This window comes from Camelus dromedarius, chromosome 11, assembly GCF_036321535.1.
Source record: "Camelus dromedarius isolate mCamDro1 chromosome 11, mCamDro1.pat, whole genome shotgun sequence".
NCBI lineage: Eukaryota > Metazoa > Chordata > Mammalia > Artiodactyla > Camelidae > Camelus > Camelus dromedarius.
Window position 1 is genome coordinate 9,016,724 of NC_087446.1, and position 19,825 is coordinate 9,036,548.

At 49.1% G+C, this 19,825-nt stretch overlaps 1 protein-coding gene across 1 annotated transcript; it reads right to left on the reverse strand.

Moving 5' to 3' along the window:
• Positions 1 to 13,634: 13,634 nt before the first annotated feature.
• Positions 13,635 to 19,644, reverse strand: TRIOBP (TRIO and F-actin binding protein; the record flags this gene model as incomplete). The annotated part of the gene is given in 5 exon segments (XM_064491456.1): positions 13,635 to 14,369; positions 17,232 to 17,409; positions 18,158 to 18,244; positions 19,292 to 19,405; positions 19,485 to 19,644. Coding segments are annotated over 4 exon segments (523 nt in total), but the record flags the coding sequence as incomplete, so codon positions are not given.
• Positions 19,645 to 19,825: the final 181 nt, after the last annotated feature.

The window sequence follows — 19,825 nt, forward strand, 5'->3', positions numbered from 1 at the left end:
TCACTTACGTTAAAATTCTAAAATATTAGAATCACAATCTCTTATAAAGTGGTTAGACAGATGGGCAAATAGGACTATTTTTCTGCTCTATGCATCACACTCTCAGATACCCTAAATGGTACCCCGACCAGCACCAGCAGCCAAAGGGACCTGGAACCAAGGCCATGATGCCCAGGATGGTGACGAGGCCCACATGCTGGGCCTGGCTGCTGTCTGGTGAGGGCCATGCCCAACTGGGGCCCAAACGCAGCTGCCACCACTCCCTGCAAGTGTTCAACACAAGCTTTGGTGCTGGCTGGGGTGGAGAGCAAAGTACTGCTCCCAGGAAGCGGTGGACATAAACTCTGGGTCACGGCATCTTCTCTGGAAAGTTTGGGGGCCCCTTTCCCCTGGGCACTGAAGGTATTTAAACGCACTTTAGGAGGCAGTGCGGCGGGGAGAAGCACCTGAATCTGCTGTATGACCTGAAATAGTTTGCTAACCCTCTCTGGGCTCATGTTCTCTCTCCTATAAACTCAGGGTTTGACTGGAGCTCATTGACCCACTGGAAGTCCAAAAGTCTAACATGGTGGTGCGGTCCAAGCACCACAGATTCATGCTGTCTGGGTAATCCCAGCTTTACCACTTACAGGTATGAGGCTCTGGGAAAGGCTGACCCTTCTGTGTCTCAATTTCCTCCCCTGTAAACTGGAGATAATAATGGTGTCTACCTGATAGGGTTTTCATGAAGACTAAATGTATATATGTGTGTATAAATATATATGTGAATATGTAATGTGTTTATAATAAACAATACATGTCATATTTAACATCTATAGTATTATATGTATTATAATATGATTACATATATATAGACAGATATATATGCCTGACACGTAATCAGTGCAGTTTAAGTGTTAGCTGTCATAATCATTGTTGGTATTTCAACACCTGGATGGAAATGACGTGTTTACCCACAATTAGGCGGCAGAGACTCACAAAAGTGTTAAGTGTCTTTACTTTCAGCTAAGATTTATGTCAATTCAGTGTGGGAACAGTGGATTTTCTCCTGCTGATCCAAAGCTTTGACTGGCAGTTCCAGATGGCTTTCCTCAATTGAAAAAAAAAAAAATATATATATATAGGAATCTCTTATTTCTAAATGTAGTTTGCTTGAGAGATCAAAACTTTTAAAACATGGAAGGGGTCCACTTATAGGAATCTAGCCTAAGGAAATGACTAGAAATTCACACAAATATTTCTGTACGAGAATGTTCACTGCAGCATTATTTTTAACTCTAGAAAAAGTTGAAAAAAATTATGAGACAGTTAGAGATGGGTCAGTGGAATAAATCTTGGTCTTATGGTGGAGCTCTTCAATTTGGTGGCCTGAAGAGATGATATGTCAAGAGGTAAAAAGGTTATATTTCAACAGGGTAGTTTTTAGCATTTTGAGGTTTTCAAGTAGCCTGTGTGTAGTGTGATCCCATGAAAAGTATATACATTTTACATTGAAAGAAGTATCTAAGTCGTAGTTGTGTGTATATACATAGGATTATGCGATAGTCTGACAGTATATTCAACAATTTGATAAAGTTTAGTATCTAGTGGTAGGTTTACTGATGATTCTTTTTTCTTTTAGCTCATCTGATTTTTCACACTTTCAAAAATCAATGTGCTTCACTTGTACAATAAATAACAATTTTTTAAACTTAGAGGGGACATAACAAAAGTGGCCCAAAAAGCCAGTTCCTACTGTACTCAAAGAACACCAGGTCTTTTGGTGGCTGAGCTTGAGCCGTAAACCGGTCCCCCACGACTTTTGCCAGATCAGGTGGCCCCATTCCTCTCCTCTCAAAGGTGGTTTTCTGAGGTCCCCTCGGGGCCCAGCCCTGTGCTAAGTGATTTGTGTTCGTGAGATTGTTGTATCTTCTTGATCTTCCTTTGAGGCAGAGATGATCATTCCCATTTTATAGATGAGGAAGCAGAGGCTCAGAGAAGTTAAAGGACGTGCCCAAGGTCACAGAGGTGAAAGGCGCTGGAGCTAGAACCAAACATGCTGGACTCTAAAGTTCACGCCTTTGACCATCCCGTGGTCTTGTCTCACTCCTTTTCTGACCTCCGGCCGGAAGACACTAACAACCCCTCCCTGCACAGTCAGTACAGGCTGGGGTACAACTAGAGTCCTTCTTTCTTCTAGTCCAGTTTATGTGTCCCCAGCCTGAGAAAGAATTCCCAAGATGCCTTCTAAATCTTAGGCAACTGAGTTGGCAAATACTGGTGATGGTGGAGCCAATAACCATGTCCCCCTTGGAACACAGTGACATAGCCTTGAATGTTTGGGTCTGGCACATGGCCACTCAAAGTAGAGGCTGTCTTTCTCACCCTCTTTTGCAGTTAGGAGTGGCCATGTGACCAAGTTCTGGCTAAAGGAATATAAGTAGAAGTGTTGTCCTAGAGATTCCTTAAGAGAAAGCTGGCAGAGACCCTTTGCCCCTTCTTCACTTAACTCCTTCTACCCGCTGGCTGGGATGCAGATATGTTGACTAGAACTAGAGCAGCCATCTTGGACCATGGGGTGCGTTTGTGAATGGAGGCTGTGTATGATGAGGTCTAGGTTCTACATATAAATATATAGTCTGGACCCCAGATACCGTGGCTCAGCTCAGCTTGGGATTCCTCCCTTCAAACTTTTCCAATAAGGCAAATAAACATCCTTCTTGTTTAAGCTACTGTACTGTCACCCACAGCCAAACATAATTCACTCATTTTTTTTAACATTTTTTATTGATTTATAATCATTTTACAATGTTGTGTCAAATTTCAGTGTTCAGCACAATTTTTCAGTTATTCATGGACATATACACACTCATTGTCACATTTTTTTCTCTGTGAGTTATCATAACATTTTGTGTATATTTCCCTGTGCTATACAGTGTAGTCTATTCTACAATTTTGAAATCCCAGTCTATCCCTTCCCACCCTCCACCCCCCTGGTAACCACAAGTCTGTATTCTCTGTCTTTGAGTCTATTTCTGTCCTTTATTTACACTTTGTTTTTGTTTGTTTGTTTGTTTTTGTTTTTGTTTTTTAGATTCCACATATGAGCGATCTCATATGGTATTTTTCTTTCTCTTTCTGGCTTACTTCACTTAGAATGACATTCTCCAGGAGCATCCATGTTGCTGCAAATGGCATTATGTTGTCGGTTTTTATGGCTGAGTAGTATTCCATTGTATAAATATACCACATCTTCTTTATCCAGTCACCTGTTGATGGACATTTAGGCTGTTTCCATGTTTTGGCTATTATAAATAGTGCTGCTATGAACATTGGGGTGCAGGTGTCATCCTGAAGTAGATTTCCTTCTGGATACAAGCCCAGGAGTGGGATTCCTGGGTCACATGGTAAGTCTATTCCTAGTCTTTTGAGGAATCTCCACACTGTTTTCCATAGTGGCTGCACCAAACTGCATTCCCACCAGCAGTGTAGGAGGGTTCCCCTTTCTCCACAGCCTCTCCAGCATTTGTCATTTGTGGATTTTTGAATGACGGCCATTCTGACTGGTGTGAGGTGATGCCTCATTGTAGTTTTGATTTGCATTTCTCTGATAATTAGTGATATTGAGCATTTTTTCATGTGCTTTTTGATCATTTGTATGTCTTCCTTGGAGAATTGCTTGTTTAGGTCTTTTGCCCATTTTTGGATTGGGTTGTTTATTTTTTTCTTATTGAGTCGTATGAGCTGCTTATATATTCTGGAGATCAAGCCTTTGTCGGTTTCACTTGCAAAAATTTTCTCCCATTCCGTAGGTTTTCTTCTTGTTTTATTTCTGGTTTCCTTTGCTGTGCAGAAGCTTGTAAGTTTCATTAGGTCCCATTTGTTTATTCTTGCTTTTATTTCTTCTAGGAGAAAATTTTTGAGATGTATGTCAGATAATGTTTTGCCTATGTTTTCCTCTAGGAGGTTTATTGTATCTTGTCTTATGTTTAAGTCTTTAATCCATTTTGAGTTGATTTTTGTATATGGTGTAAGGAAGTGTTCTAGCTTCATTGTTTCACATGCTGCTGTCCAGTTTTCCCAACACCATTTGCTGAAGAGACTGTCTTTATTCCAATGTATATTCTTGCCTCCTTTGTCAAAGATGAGTTGACCAAAAGTTTGTGGGTTCATAATTCACTCATTGATGACCACTCTTTACCAGAATCTGGACTGGGTGTTGGGAACAAAGACAAATCAGACATGAGCCCATGAAACTCACAGTTTAGAGGGGAGATGAAGATGGAAGAGACAATCCCAGGACAACTCAGTTTCATACAATAGGCAGCCGTTTATTCACATAGTCAATTCTTGCCAAGAGATGGCTCTGCTGCTCAACACCAGGCACTGTGCGAGGTGCAGGGACACCGACGTGGCTGGCCCTCAAGGAGCTCTCAGGCTGAGAACACACACCGTGACCCTGGAGCCTTTTCTCCATCCAGAGTAGTGGCCTCTGAATTAGTGGGTCTAGAATGTGGTTCCCGGCCCCACATCAGTCTGGGTCCTCTCTTAGTGGGTCTGAGATGGCAGCTGGGCCTGGCTCAGGTTGGGGCAACCTTTTGGACTGCCTGCCTCACTGCCCTGTGTACATATTTAGCTTGGGAGGAGAAGGCAGAGGTGAATGGGCAGGTGGAGAGGGTGCATGTGTGCAGACACGTTATGTGTGACATATAAACACATTAGGCATGCATTTAGTAAAATAGTCACAGTCTATGAAATATGGACACATAATGTAATGATATTAATATATCATTGAGTATGTTATTCTACAGATTAATATGCATATTAGAAACCCTAACTGTGAACATCTATTGAACAGTGTTCTCAGTCAGTATTCTACAGGCACTGCCTCACTTAATCCTCACCACATCCCTAGGAGGTCAATACTGTTATTTTCCCCAGGTTAGAGGTGAGGGAAATAAGGCCCAGAGAGGTTAAGTGACTTGCCTAGGGTCACACAGATAGTCAGCAGTCTGTCCCCAGTCCACACCCCTGACCCCCAAACTGCTCGGCCTCCATGCTCAGCTGGCCTGTGAGCCCCCGGAGCTCTGCGGACACCTGCGCAGGCTGGATATGTGGGCGGGGGTTGTGTGGGAGCGAGCAGGAGGGGGCGCATGTGCACAGGCGTTCGTGACAGCACGCATCTACAACTGTTTCTGTGGTGTGGCTCCAGGTGTGCCGGGCCTGCTCCCCCAGCCTGCAGCGCCCTTCTTCCCCTTTGTCTCCTGATGACGCCTACATATCCTGGAGACTCAGCGCGGGCGTCACCTCTGCCCCCAGCCTGCCCTGGCTCCTCTGGCTGGGTCAGCCTCCTGGGCGTTGTCCTCGAGCGGGGTGAGGGTGTGCCCTTCATGACCGTGTCACCCAGGTGCCTGGAACAGGCCTGACCAGGACATGAATGGCAACGATGCACAGCTGCTGCTGGGGCTGGGAGCAGCGCCCTCGTGACCTCACTGAATCACATTTATCAATCCTGCTTGCCTCAGGCGAGGAGGAAACAAGGTTTCGCAGGGTGAAATGAGGCAGAAACCAAAATCCAGCCCCAGGCTTGGCTTCAGCTCTGTCGTTCTCCTACCATGCTCCTTTGGGGCTATTTTATTCTTTTTAAGCCTTTATGTATTTTGGAATAGATATCACATGTACCTGGGAAACACTTCAGAATGTATGAAAGCATCTAACTTTGAAAGAAGTGGCCCTCCGCCCCGTCACCCACCCTTCCAGCCCCCTCCCGAAGCAACCGCGGTTCCAGGTTCTTGCACATCCAGGACCCTCTTCCCAATGGGTTTTCTCACTCTGTGTGTGTGTGCGTGTGCGTGTATGTGCACGTGCACATGTGTGTGAGTCCTTCCAGAGAGATGTGAAGCGTCTATAAGCACACGTGCCAGCCCGTCCCTGCCGTATTTCCCTTCATACATAAACGATGGCGCTTCCCACACCCGGATCTGCACTTTGCTTTGTTTACTTCACAACCCATCTTGGAGCTCTCTCCACATCAGCATGCAAGAACTTCCCCACTGCTTTTTTTATAACTGCTGGGCACACGTGGTGGGGAATTTATTATGCACTTCCTACTTCCAGTGCTGTGATGAGTGCTCTTGCACAGGCACAGAATTTGAATGAATGAGTCAGTGACACAGCCAGTGAAGAGGTAAGAAGATGCATGAGGTTGGGGCCTGGCTTATGAGGGGACCCTGGGAGGGGGGCCGGAGACACCTACAAACCTGTCTTCCTAAGGAAACGGGAGAACGTGACAATCCATTGGAGTCCCAAGAGTCACAAGCTGCTGGTCCCATGTGAAGATCTCTTGGCGAGACCCCCTCAGCTCCTCCTCCAAAGCAGCAGTGTCACACTGCCGTGTCCACCGTTAGTCACCTTTCACACCTGCTTGGCCAGCGCAGCCAGCTGCCCCACTCCTGAAGCTGGAGATGCTTCAGCTGAGGTCACAGGGCCAGCGGGTGACCAAGCCAAATGAGCATCATTGGGATGTAGGCTCATCCCCTGCACTGATGGGGAAGACGGAGACACAGAGATGGTCACTGGCCTGGTTGAGCTATGACCTTGAGAAACTGCAAGGGAGCTTGAAGAGAGTGGTGGGCCAGGTAGCCAGAGGGGGTGGGTGCCTTGTCTGGGAGTCCAGGGAGTGGGGCTGGAGGTCCAGGCAGGGAGTAACACTGCAAGAGCTCAGGAGCTTTGAGAAGAAAGTGTGGTTGGCATGACCAGGGGTGAGGCTGGAGCTGCGGAGTGGTGATGGGTGGGAGTCAGCCAACCATGCAGGCACCTTCCTGGCCTTTCTAGGGGCCTCCAGCCTTCCTGGCCCCCTGGGGAGGAAGCTCTTGGTCAACTTTACTAGGGAAACTGAGGCAGGAGTGTGGAGGTGGTTTATCCAAGTCAGCCCATCAGAGACGGCCCTAGACCTCCCTCCATACCTATGCCCCAAGCAGGGGACCCAAGGCACCTGGTCTCCAGGCAGTTTCCAATGAGAAGACCTTGGACAGCTTGGGAAGCTCCCTGTGCTGTGAGATCCACGGATCTGGACTCCAGCTCTGTGATTCCTGTGCTCCTGAGTCCCAGCCCCGTCACCTGTAAAAAGGAGGTAACTGTGCACCTCCCTTATTGGGCAGCTCTGGGGCTTCAAGGAGGTAATGAATGCGAATGCTTATTCCATGGCCTAGCACATAGTAAGTGCTCCACACAAGTAGACATTTTTCTATTAGAGCAGATGCCCTGAGTAAGGAGATTTGGGCTCCGGAGCCAGACATGCTGTGATGTGACTCACTAAATTATTGACCTTGGTGAGTCATGTCCCCTCTCCGAGCCTCAGTTTCCTTCTCTGGAAATGGGGACAACACTTCAAAGGGCTGTTGTGAGCATCCACAGGGGTGCTGTCTAAAAGTCCACTCATGGCAGAAGCTCCATCAATGTGAGCGCCTCCTTCCCCGGGGCCTCACAGCCCACAGGGCCCTCGTAAAGTCCAGAAGGGATGCTGGATGACACGGGTGACTCATGGTTACAGCCTAGGTCCTTTCATGTACTGGAAACTGCCATTAGCGCCCAGCCCCTCAGGCTGCCTGCTGGGCTTCCCAGCTGGTTTATGAGGAGACCTGGCCCTTTGCCATTTGGTGTGGGGGTGAGGTTGAGGCTGAGGCTTTGCCCTGTCTAGAGGGTGCCTGGCTGGGCCAGGAAGTGGTCATTCACTTCCAGTCAGTCAGCTGATCAACAAACATCTGTCTAGCTGCGATTTCACATGTTCTGTGCAGGGCCCTGAGGAAACAGAAGGGAATCAGAGCTGGTCCCTGGCTTCAGAGGGCTCACAGTCTGAGGGAGCTATGAGGAAAGAAGGCCAGGTGGAAAGGCTGTGGAAGCCCGAGTGTCTAGCCCCAGCTGGGGGAACTGGGAGGGCTTCCTGGAGGTGGCAAATGAAGACTGATCTGAGTCCTGACTCTATCAGGTCTACTGGGCAGGGGCAGAAAGGGAGCAGGTGCATGTGGAGGAGAACAGTGAGGACAGACAAGTGCATGGCTGGGCATCCTTGGGAGCTACAGGTGCCTTCATGCAGTGGAAACCCAGAGTCCAGGGATCCTGAAGGGGCAGAGAGAGGGAGCTGGGGCAGACTGAGGGGCTCGTGTGCCAAGACTTGATCCTAAGGGCAACAGGGGATCAGAATAGGGTTTCATGAAGGGAAAACTGTTTTAGAAAGCCCACACTGGTGGTGTGCGGATTGGATGGGAGGGGGAAAACCAGGGGCTGGGGACCAGGGAAGAAGCTGATCCAGTCACAGTCGTGGGGACCAGGGAAGAGGCCGAATGAGGCATGGGTATGAGGACAAGGATAAGAAGCTCCATCCAGGGGCGGTAAAGGGGTAGCTGGCCAGGGCTTAGCAGCGAGGAGGAGCAGGCAGTACTCAGCAGGCAGACGGGGCTCCTCCCAGGCTGCCAGGTGCCCCCACCTGCCAGTGGTTGAGATGGCGAAGGGGCAAGATGATGAGAGCTGCCTATTAGGATATGCTTTTCCGGAGGATTTATCTTGGAACCACTGAAGCGTCTGGCTTTGTAGCTGGCAATACATCTTACCCCAAGAGAAGGGAAGTATCAGGATGCCCTAAAAAGTGACAGGTGGGAACCTGCCAAAACAGAAGGAAGAGGCCTGGATTTTCACAGGCCATGGAATTATGGTTTGGATCAAGTTTAACCAGATCTCCTGAGGATGGTGGGGGGCAGGGCCATCCGGCTGACTTCTGACTAATAATAATAAAGTAATAGCTCCTGTCTTTGAATACTTACTGTATTCTGGGCCCCACGCCATGCATTTGACTTCCATCATTTCATTTAATCCTCATAACTGCCCCATAACAATAACAACCATTGCACTAATAACTAGTATTTTTATTGCACTTACTAGATGCTAGGCATTCTTCTCAGCGTGTTACACGTATTGGCTCATTTCTGAGCTTCCCAGCACTCCTGCAAGGTATGCAGTACTATTCCCATTTTACAGATGAGGAAACTGAGGCACAGAAAATTTCTATAACTTGCCCAAATTTGCAGAGCTAGAAACTAGGATAAGGATGGAAGTCTGTCTGGGGCCCCCTACACTCCTACCCTACTGACCTGAGCTCTTACTCCTTCCTCGTCCTGCCTCCCAGAGGTGTCCCAGGAGGGGTCGGGGAGGGTCGCATCATTAGTGCTTTCTGAGGTGACATTGCCTCCCTGCCACCTTTTCAGAGGAGCTGCAGGTCTCTGAGCTGAGGGTGGGTGGGTGGTCCCAGGGCCCCTGGAAGGGGTGGGCCTGGGATGACTAAAGCTCTGGGCCTCTCTAAGGGCAAAGAGTCAAGTCTGACAAGATGTAGAGAGTAAAAGTGACAAGGAAGTGACAGAACTTTTCCATCCTTCCCCACAGAACCCCATCCCCCACATAGCTCCCCGCTCTCTGTGACCTGATGAACTTCAGTGGGCTCTTGGTGGGCTTTTTCTCCCGCCCCGTCAGCCACGCCCTTCTGGAAGCAATCACTCATTCCGGCTGCTGGGAACCTACCTACTACTCTTCCATGAAGCTCTGTCCTCCTCTCCAAACCCCCTCCTACCCCTCCCCGCTACATACCATCCCTGAGGCCAACCAGGAGCCTTCACTAATCCCCGTGTGCTGATAAAGTCCACACCCACATCACTGCCCAGACCTCTGTCTTGAGTTAGGGCATTGCCTGCCTAAAACTTCTGTATGGCTCCCCACTGGATTAAAAATGGAGCTAGAACAAAGAATTACAACAAAAAAGAGAAAAAGAAAAAGAAAAAAGAATGAAGCTAGAGCTTGGACCCATGGTCCCCATCCTCCTTGCAAATTGAATTCTAGCTCAGGCCTGCCCTTCTGGCCTTCAGATCCCTCTACACACTCCAAACTCTAGCCAAACCCAGCTTCTCTGTCCCTGAAGGGGCTTTCCTTTTCCATCTAGTGTCTTTAGCTGTGATGTTCATTTGACCTGGAATACTCTCTCCATCCTCCTAGCCTAGCTAGTTCCTGCTAAGCTCCAGAGCCCCTCCTCCAAGAAGCCTCCCCTGACTTCCCAGGCTGGTTTTGCTGTTTCCTCTGTGCTAACTGAGGCTTCTTGTAATTAACTGGAGAGGAGCAGGCTGGAGGGAAGACAGGGCCTTGATGGTGGCCTTGAGACTGAGGCTGCCCAGATCTGGAATTCCTGAGAAAGGTCTGGGCTGGAGACAGACAAAAGCCAAGGATGAGAGATCAAAGAAAGAGCTCAAGGTTGTCACAGGATAACATGTAGAAGGAGAAGACAGGAGGGCTGCGGACAGACCCAGGGGAACCCTACCATTAGCAGGCTGGGCAGAAGAAGAAATTCCCCAAAGGAGGCTGAGGAGGAGAAGCTGGAGAGTTAAGTGGAGAAGCAGGAGCAGAGAGAAGAAAGATGGCTCCCAGTGAACCACCCCCAGCATTCATGCCCCTCTCCTTGAATCTGGGCTGGCCCTGTGACTTGTCCTTGACTAATATGTTGGAAGGAATGCCACAGCACTTCCAAGCCAAAGTCATAAGAGGCTTGTAGATTCCACCAGCATCGCTTGAAACTCTCTTAGGGAAGTCAACCACCATGTAAGAAGTTAGACTGCAGACTGACCCGAGACTGCCCTGCTGTGAGGAAGCCCAGGCTAGCCACATGAAGTGGCTATGCAGAGAGAGGGAGAGAGATGTCCAATAGCCCCCAGCTGTCGCCTCCCTCCCAGCTGAGGCACCAGACATATGAATGAAGATGTCATCTTGGACGTCAAACCCAGCTGAACCTTCAGATGACTCCAGCCCTGCCACCACTGAGAGCAACCACAAAACAGACCCCAAGAGAACTGCCCAGTTGAGCCCAGTTCATCTACAGGATCCTAGGTGGTAATCAAAAACTGCTTTTCTAAGCCATTAAGTTTGTGGTAGTTGGTTATACACCAACTGATCATTGAAACAGTTGGTAATTTAATACCTGAATAACCCTCTGTGGTAGACATCATCATCCCCATTTAAAAGATGGGGAAATGAAGCTCAGAGAGGGATGTGACTCCCTGAGGTTCATGTAGCCTGCTAGAAGTAGCAGGTGGGGTTTGAACCCAGGCAGGTTTGTCTGATACCCGGCCCTTTGCCCATTCAATTGCACGTGCTTGGCTGCCTGTGGACACCACACCATGCAGCCAAACCACGTGGTTTTGGCCAAATTTCCTGTGTGACAGGTTACTGGGTTTTTCCCCAGGATCCTCACCTGGGTACCTGCTGGAATGATGGATGTTTGTTGTGGTTTTTTTTTTTTTTTTTGGCAGTAGTATAGTTTTTTTTAATTGAAGTATAGTCTGTTTACAATGTTATGTTAATTTCTGGTGTACAGCAGTGATTCATTTATATATATATATAAATGAATATATATATATGTATATATATATATACATATATATATATATACACACACACACACACACATATATATATTCCTTTTCATATTCTTTTTCATTATAGGCCATTACAGGATATGGGATATAGTTCCCTGTGTTATACAGCAGGACCCTGTTGTTTATCTATTTTATATATAATAGTGTGTCTATATATTTTTTTAATTGCCATAGAGTATTCTGAGGTATGAATGTGCCACCATTTATTCATTCATTCTACTGTTGACAGACATATGTACTGTTTTCAGATTTGGGCTACTATGAGTAAGGCTGATATAAATATTATTGTACTAGTCATTTTGTAAACCCAAACACTCATTTCTTTTGGGCATAGATGGAGTGGAAATGCTCAATCACAGGGTAGATGTTTGTTTAACTTTATGAGAAACTGCCAACAGTGTCCCGCTGGGCTAGTACCAAGACCACTCCCACCTGCAGTGCGTGAGAATTCCAGCTCTTCACATCATCACAGACACTTAGTATTGTTAGTCCTGTTAATTTGAGCTATTCTAGTGGGGGTGGGGTGGGGAGTGATAGCATTGTTTTTAAACGGCTGAGGTGGGGCACCTGTTCATAGGTTGGCCTGATTTTTTAGCTTGTCCAGGCAGCCCTGCCTGAGGAGAGGGTGGGGTGGGAGGGAGCCAGTGAGGAGGCGGTTGCCACAGCCCAGGTGCTACGGGGAGCTGGGCTGAGGGAGTCATGGAGACAGAGGATGGAATGCAGGGATGCCCAAGAAGGCTGGTGCCAGGAGGAAAGTGTGGTGAGCAGGGCCCTGGACCTAATTATCTGGATGCTGGGGCTGCCCATGGGATGCTCCTTATCTCACGAGACAAGAAGTCCTGAGGCAGGGCAGCGCCAAACCTGGGTGATTTGATGGCTCAAGGGTCCTGGTTCTTCCTTCTTTCTGCTCAGCCATTTTTAGCATGTTAATGAGACAAGATGGTGGCAACACGGGGACTTCACCCAACACTGACCAAAGGCTGAGAGAGATAGGCCTCCCTTCCTTGGGCTCCTTTTTAAGAGCAAGGAAGACCTTTCCAGATGATCCCCTCCAACCCTCCACCCCAACCAAGACTCTCCCGGGCATCTCATTGGCCAGAACCGCATCCCATGCCCATTCCTAACCCCGTCCCTGGCAGGGGAATGGGGTCCGCTTCCCCCACAGCCCGCATGCTCACCCCCCTGCGGGTCTTTCCCCGAACACACCAGGGAGGTTCACAGGGCATTTGCTCATGCTGTTCCCTTGGAGTTGGAATGCCCTTCCTGATTTTTCTATCTAGGAAAGTCATATACCAAAACCACCTCCAAAAACCGTTTTTGACCTGAAGGCTGGGTTGGGGTCTCCTCTGGGTTCCTACAGCCCTTGGGACCCTACCCAATGTGGCCTGTTTTTGTGGCCTCAGTGAGGGGCTGGGCCAGTTCTTGTCTGACTCTGGATGCCCAGTGCCCAACCCAGAGGAAGTGCCCAAGGGTGGATGCGAATAGCTGTAGGGGCGGGACCAGCTCAAGTTCTCCCCTCACCTTGTCACCCAGGCCATAACCCTGCAACTCGGACAGCCCAGGCTGGGCCAGCAGCGGCTCAGAACTGGGGCCTCTTCCCACCCCACACCGGGCCATGATCAGCACAGCCAGCCAGCAGGGATGAGGCCTCCAGCAAGGTGGGCCTGGGGTGGGCACATCCATTGCCCCCACCCCCACCCCTTCCAGGGCTAGACAAGACCTCTGGGCACAGCTTCAGTATAGGACTGGGGCTGAAAAGTACCCATTTGATGGAGAAACAAATTAAGGCTCAGAGAGGGGATCTGACTTGTCCAAGGTCAGTCACGGGCAGTCTCAGCTCCAGTCCTCCCTCCAAGGCTGGGTCCGGTGCCCACTTCAGGGCTTCTCAGACTGAGGTGTACACGGATCCTAGGAGGGCTGTGCTAAAGTGCAGATTCTGACTCAGTAGGTCAGGGTGGGGTCTGGACTTGGTGTTTCTAACCAGCTCCCTGGAGTTGCTGGATCTGCAAACCCCATGTGAAGCTACAAAGCCTCGTGGAAGAACCAGATTCTCAGCTCCACCCTCAGAAGCCCACATGCCACCCCTTCAGGAAGGGTGGAGTGCTGGGGGGTGTGGGTGGTGAGGCCACTTTAAGAAACCCCAACCTCCATCACCCACCCTGTCCCAGCCATCTAGGACACCAGAGCTGCCGGAACATTTTATTAAGTTAAGAAGGCTCATGGAGCAGGAGAGAAATGCCTGCATGGGGCGGCTCCAGCAGATCCAAGCCCAGCACCCTCTCAGAGGAGGGGGCCATGGGGACAGCTGCCGGCTCCCTCTGTCCATCTGTCCCTCTGACCAGAGTCCCAGGGAGCAGGTCCCCCCAGGGCAGGAAGTAGTTAGTGGGAGGTAGGGCGGGAAGAGGGTGGCTGGCTCCCTGCCTCTCCCCCCAGAGCCAGCCCTGCCATGGCGCTGCTGCTGTTGGGCTTCCGCTGGACCCAGGCCGGGGCTACGGGTCCAGAAGCCCACGAGTCGCAGGCGGCTGGAGGCAGAGGGGGAGCCAGTGCTGGAGGCACATGCCACCAGGAATTGCTTTTTAAAAAGTATAAAGTGTTTTAGGGGAAAAAAAAGGAAAAAATCTATATAAAAATCTCTTCACATATAAAATCCTGAAGAAGGTGCAAGGTAAGACCCAGTGCGAGGGGCACGCTCAGATACGCAGACAGTGTGTGTGTGTATGTGTGTGTGTGTGTGTGTGCCCATGTGCATGTGTACTTATGTGTGTGTGTGCCTGTGAGTGCATGTGTGTGGTGGATGTGAGTGCACATGCGGCCCACAGAGGGTGGGGAGAAAGCTTGGCTTCTGACGTCCATCCAGCAGGGAAGGAGGGCGACTGGTCCCCTTGGGCTGCAGGGTCTGCAGTGAGGCTGGACCACCAGGACCTAGAAGACAAGAGTGAGGGAATCTGCTAATTAGAAAAGATACATGCACCCCAATGTTCATAGCAGTACTATTTAGGAATCAACCTAAATGTCCACCTACAGATGACTGGATAAAGAAGATGAGCTATATATACACAATGGAATATTACTCAGCCGTAAAAAAAGAACGAAATAATGCCTTTTGCAGCAACATGAGGGGACCTAGAGATTCTCATACTAAGTGAAGTAAGTTAAGTAGAGAAAAACAATATCATATGATACCACTTATATGTGAAATCTAAAAAATAATACAAATGAATTTATTGACAAATCAGAAACAGACTCACAGACATAGAAAACAAACATGGCTACCAAACAGGAAAGGAGTAGGGAGAGATAAATTAAGAGTTTGATGGGGGAGGGGATAGCTCTAGTGGTAGAGCACATGCTTAGTATGCACGAGGTCCTGGGTTCAATCCCCAGTACCTCCATAATAAATAAATAAATAAAATTAATAAATAAACCTAATTACCTACCCCCCCAAAATTTTTTTTTAAAAATAGGAGTTTGGGATTAGCAGATACAAACTACTATATATAAAATAGACAAACAACAAGGTCCTACTGTATAGCACAAAGAACTATATTCAATATCTTGTAATAAACTATAATGGGAAAGAATCTGAAAAATATATATATCTTACATATATATAACTGAACCACCATGCTTTACGCCAGAAACTACCACAACATTGTAAATCAACTATACTTCAGTTTAACAAAAAAGAGTGGGGGAGTCTGGCTTAGACCAGGCAAGGGTGGCCAGCAGATCCTTCCAACGCCTCTTCGCCCCAAAGGCTGGACCAAATCTGCTCCTCCAGGCTTCTCCCCGAGCCTGGCCTGCAGGGTGGCCTCTCCAGAGTGCCTCAAGGAGTCCACGAGGACGTGTTAGCAAGGAAGCTCCAAGTAGATGTAGCATTAGGAGAGGCAACATAAAATGTTTCAAATCAAGGCTAAATCAAGGACGACTGTAAGACTAAGTGGGACGGGGTGTAGTCTCGCTCGCAATGTCTGACGTGTGAGGCTCGGTGGAAGGGATGCTGTGAGTGATTAGGGATGTGCGCCACGCCGCTGGGTCTGATGGCGGGGTGGGCACACCGGACTTGCCGCCCAAGTCCAGGCAGATCAGTTAGGGCACTGCCAGCCCTGTGGACAGGCTGCGGCTGTGGCTTGGTTTTAAGAAACAAGCGCTGTCACATGGGTGGACAGGACAACAATCAGATCCTGAACTCACTTCCCCACCTCTGAAGAAACATGCTCAAGTTAACAAAGCAGCCTCTGGCTGAGTCTGACTGATTCCCACAACAACCTGGAGTTGCTGGAATGGTGTTGGGAAAACTGGACAGCAGCATGTAAAACAATGAAGCTAGAACACTCCCTTACACCATATACAAAAATCAACTCAAAATGGATTAAAGACTTAAACATAAGACAAGATACAATAAACCTCCTAGAGGAAAACATAGGCAAAACATTATCTGACATACATCTCAAAAATTTTCTCCTAGAAGAAATAAAAGCAAGAATAAACAAATGGGACCTAATGAAACTTACAAGCTTCTGCACAGCAAAGGAAACCAGAAATAAAACAAGAAGAAAACCTACGGAATGGGAGAAAATTTTTGCAAGTGAAACCGACAAAGGCTTGATCTCCAGAATATATAAGCAGCTCATACGACTCAATAAGAAAAAAATAAACAACCCAATCCAAAAATGGGCAGAAGACCTAAACAAGCAATTCTCCAAGGAAGACATACAAATGATCAAAAAGCACATGAAAAAATGCTCAATATCACTAATTATCAGAGAAATGCAAATCAAAACTACAATGAGGTATCACCTCACACCAGTCAGAATGGCCGTCATTCAAAATTCCACAAATGACAAATGCTGGAGAGGCTGTGGAGAAAGGGGAACCCTCCTACACTGCTGGTGGGAATGCAGTTTGGTGCAGCCACTATGGAAAACAGTGTGGAGATTCCTCAAAAGACTAGGAATAGACTTACCATGTGACCCAGGAATCCCACTCCTGGGCTTGTATCCAGAAGGAAATCTACTTCAGGATGACACCTGCACCCCAATGTTCATAGCAGCACTATTTATAATAGCCAAAACATGGAAACAGCCTAAATGTCCATCAACAGGTGACTGGATAAAGAAGATGTGGTATATTTATACAATGGAATACTACTCAGCCATAAAAACTGACAACATAATGCCATTTGCAGCAACATGGATGCTCCTGGAGAATGTCATTCTAAGTGAAGTAAGCCAGAAAGAGAAAGAAAAATACCATATGAGATCGCTCATATGTGGAATCTAAAAAACAAAAACAAAAACAAAAACAAACAAACAAACAAAAACAAAGTGTAAATAAAGGACAGAAATAGACTCACAGACAGAGAATACAGACTTGTGGTTACCAGGGGGGTGGAGGGTGGGAAGGGATAGACTGGGATTTCAAAATTGTAGAATAGACTACACTGTTATAGCACAGGGAAATATACACAAAATGTTATGATAACTCACAGAGAAAAAAATGTGACAATGAGTGTGTATATGTCCATGAATAACTGAAAAATTGTGCTGAACACTGAAATTTGACACAACATTGTAAAATGATTATAAATCAAAAATGTTAAAAAAAACCCAAAAACCAAAAACCTGGAGTTGCTGGTGTCACTGACCCCATTTACAGAAAGGGATACGGAGGCCAGGAGAAGGAAGTGCCCTGGCCCAGATGGCAGGGCGAGTCGGGCGTGGATGAGCCTTGCGCTCATCCTGCCTCGCCTGGCCTCACCCCTGCCCACCCTGTGGGGCTCACCCCACGGCGGCCACCTCTACTCGGCCAGGCTGTTGCGCACGGCCTCCTTCTCCTGCAGGGCAGCCATGGCGAGGCGCAGGTGCTCCTTCAGCTGCTCAATCTCCCGCTCTGACCGCGTCTTGATGTGATTCAGCTCCACATACACATCCTGGTACTTTCCCGAGGTGAAGCGCTTGTCCTGGGGGGTAGGGAGAGGTGTGAGGGCACAAAGCCCTCCTTCCTGGCCCTGCCCACTGGCCAGCACACAGCAGCCAGGACCCTCCACAGCCCCCAAGGCCTCCTCCAAGTGGCCCCCCTAGGTGGCCCTCAGCTCCACCCAGGGACACAGGTTTCAGCGTCATTTTCATCCCATTCAAGATGAGAGCCGAGGCTCAGGGAGGTGAAGCTTTAGCCCAAGACCAGACAGCAGTGAGGGGCTCGGAGGAGAATCAGGTCAGGCTGGCCCAGTGCTTGAGCCCCTTCCATGAGTCTGGCTCACACAAGTCCCAGAGCCACCAACACACAGAGGGTGTCAAAGACACAAGGACACGACACCTCAGAGATTGGACCCTGAATCCTGGCTCCCCAACTCCCAGCAACTTGGCTTATCCCTCATTGGAATGCATGCTCTACATGGGCACGGGTTTTGGTCTTTCTTGTCCACAGCTGTCACCCCAGCACCCAGCACAGTGCCTGGCACATAGCAGATGCTCAATAAATATTTTCTAAATAAATAAAAACAAGTGTGGCCTTGAGCAAGTCACTAACACTTTCTTAGCCACAGCTTCTTTGTCTGTAAATGGGAACAGTGACAGCCGCGTGGGAGAGGCACGGAGAGAGCCTGATGACATGTTGAGTCAGGAGTGGCTGCACAGAGCACAGGCATTCAGCTGGATCCAGGGGTTCCCCACTCCACTGATACCCCACCTTGGCCAGCTGGGACTCACCTTCTGCATCATCTGGAGCTCATCGCGGAGGCACTGCACCTCCTTCTTCAGGTACTGAAGTTCATTCTCCTTCACTCGCAGCAGCACCTGGGGTCATGGTTGCCAGGCTCACCCAGGGCCAGAGGCCAGAGCTACCCTGGCCCATAGTGCCCTGAAGGCTGGTGTCTCTCTGCCTCAGGCCCCTAGAATGCAGCTCCCAACCTGCACCAAGACCCACTGCCCACCAGAGACAGACTCCTCCAGGAAGCCCTCTCTGATTTCTCCTTGCTCTCTCACCCGTCCATATTATGTGAGTGGGTGTTTCATGGTTGCCTTATGGTTGCCTCTGCTGTAGCCCCAACACAGCACCAGGCCTTCAACTTGAGGGCAAAGTGCACAGAAAGAATTCATAGTGTGGTCCTACTGTGAACCAGAGAGGGCTGGGCTTCCCTGTGGGCTCCCTCATTAACCCCTCCCCAAACCCTGACGGGCAGGTACTGCTATCCTGACTTGACAAAGGAGACAGGTTCAGCCAGGATAAGGGAGGCTTAAAAGCTTAGACTCTGGAGACAGGCTGCCTGGTTCAAATCCCAGCTCCCACACTGACTAGCCATATGACCTTGGGCAAGGTACTTGACCTGCCTGTGTCTCAATATCCTCACCTGTAAAATGGGGACAGTACCAGCATCTTTCTCATAGGACTATTAGGAAGTGTCAATGAGTTAGCAGATACAGGGCTTATGGAAATGCCAGGCACAGAGCAAAACTGTATATGCATTTTTGTTAAATACAACAAAAGACTGGCGTGATCCTGGTATCACACACGCATTTTCTCACTCCACCTTCTAGTAACAGAGGTGCTAGCCCCATTTTACTGATGAGCCACTGGGGCTCAGAAAGGTTAGGTGACTTGCCATGGTCACACAGAAGGTGGGTGGCAGGACCCCGACAGAACGGCTTTTGCCCAGCTGGCCCAGTAGCACTGGGCACACAGTAGGCACCCTTCCTAGTCGACCTGACTACTCCTCGCCAGGGTTCAGCCCCTTGGAGTCACAGTGCTCCCCACTGCAGGGCAGACCCAGCCTGTTGGGGTGCTTTCCCCACGCCCAGGCCCAAGAAACAGCTAGGTGGGCTGGCATGAGGGGGTGGACGCACCTCCAGCTCACAGGAGCTCCGCTCACTGCTGCGCCCGCAGCCACTGCTGGAGCCCTGGGAGGCGATGAAGCCACGCAGCCGATCAATCTCCTCAGACAAGCGGGCGTGCAGCTCCTGGGAGTGGTGGGATGGTGAGTACAGGGGTGCCAGGATGTCCACGCCCTGCCCCCACCTCCACAGGGGCCAGGCCCACCTGGTTGTGGCGCAGCAGCTCCTGGCCCTCCTGCTGGCAGCGCCGCAGCGTGTGCTCACGCTCCTCGGCCTGCCGCGTCAGGGCCCCGATCTCCAGGCACTTCTGCGAGTACTGTTCTGACAGCACCTGCAGCTCCCGCTTCAGCGCTTCCATGTCTGATCTGCTCAGGGCAGGAGACGGGAAGGATGGTGTGGGGTCTCTTGTCCTCTGACAAGCTGAGTCAGGTCAAGCAGACTCAAAGCAGATCAGGACTCCTGCTTCCCGTCCTGGTTTTGCCTTCAGCCCGCTGAGTGGCTGTGAAATGGTGACAGCTTCTTTGGGCTGCAGGCACCTTTTCTATG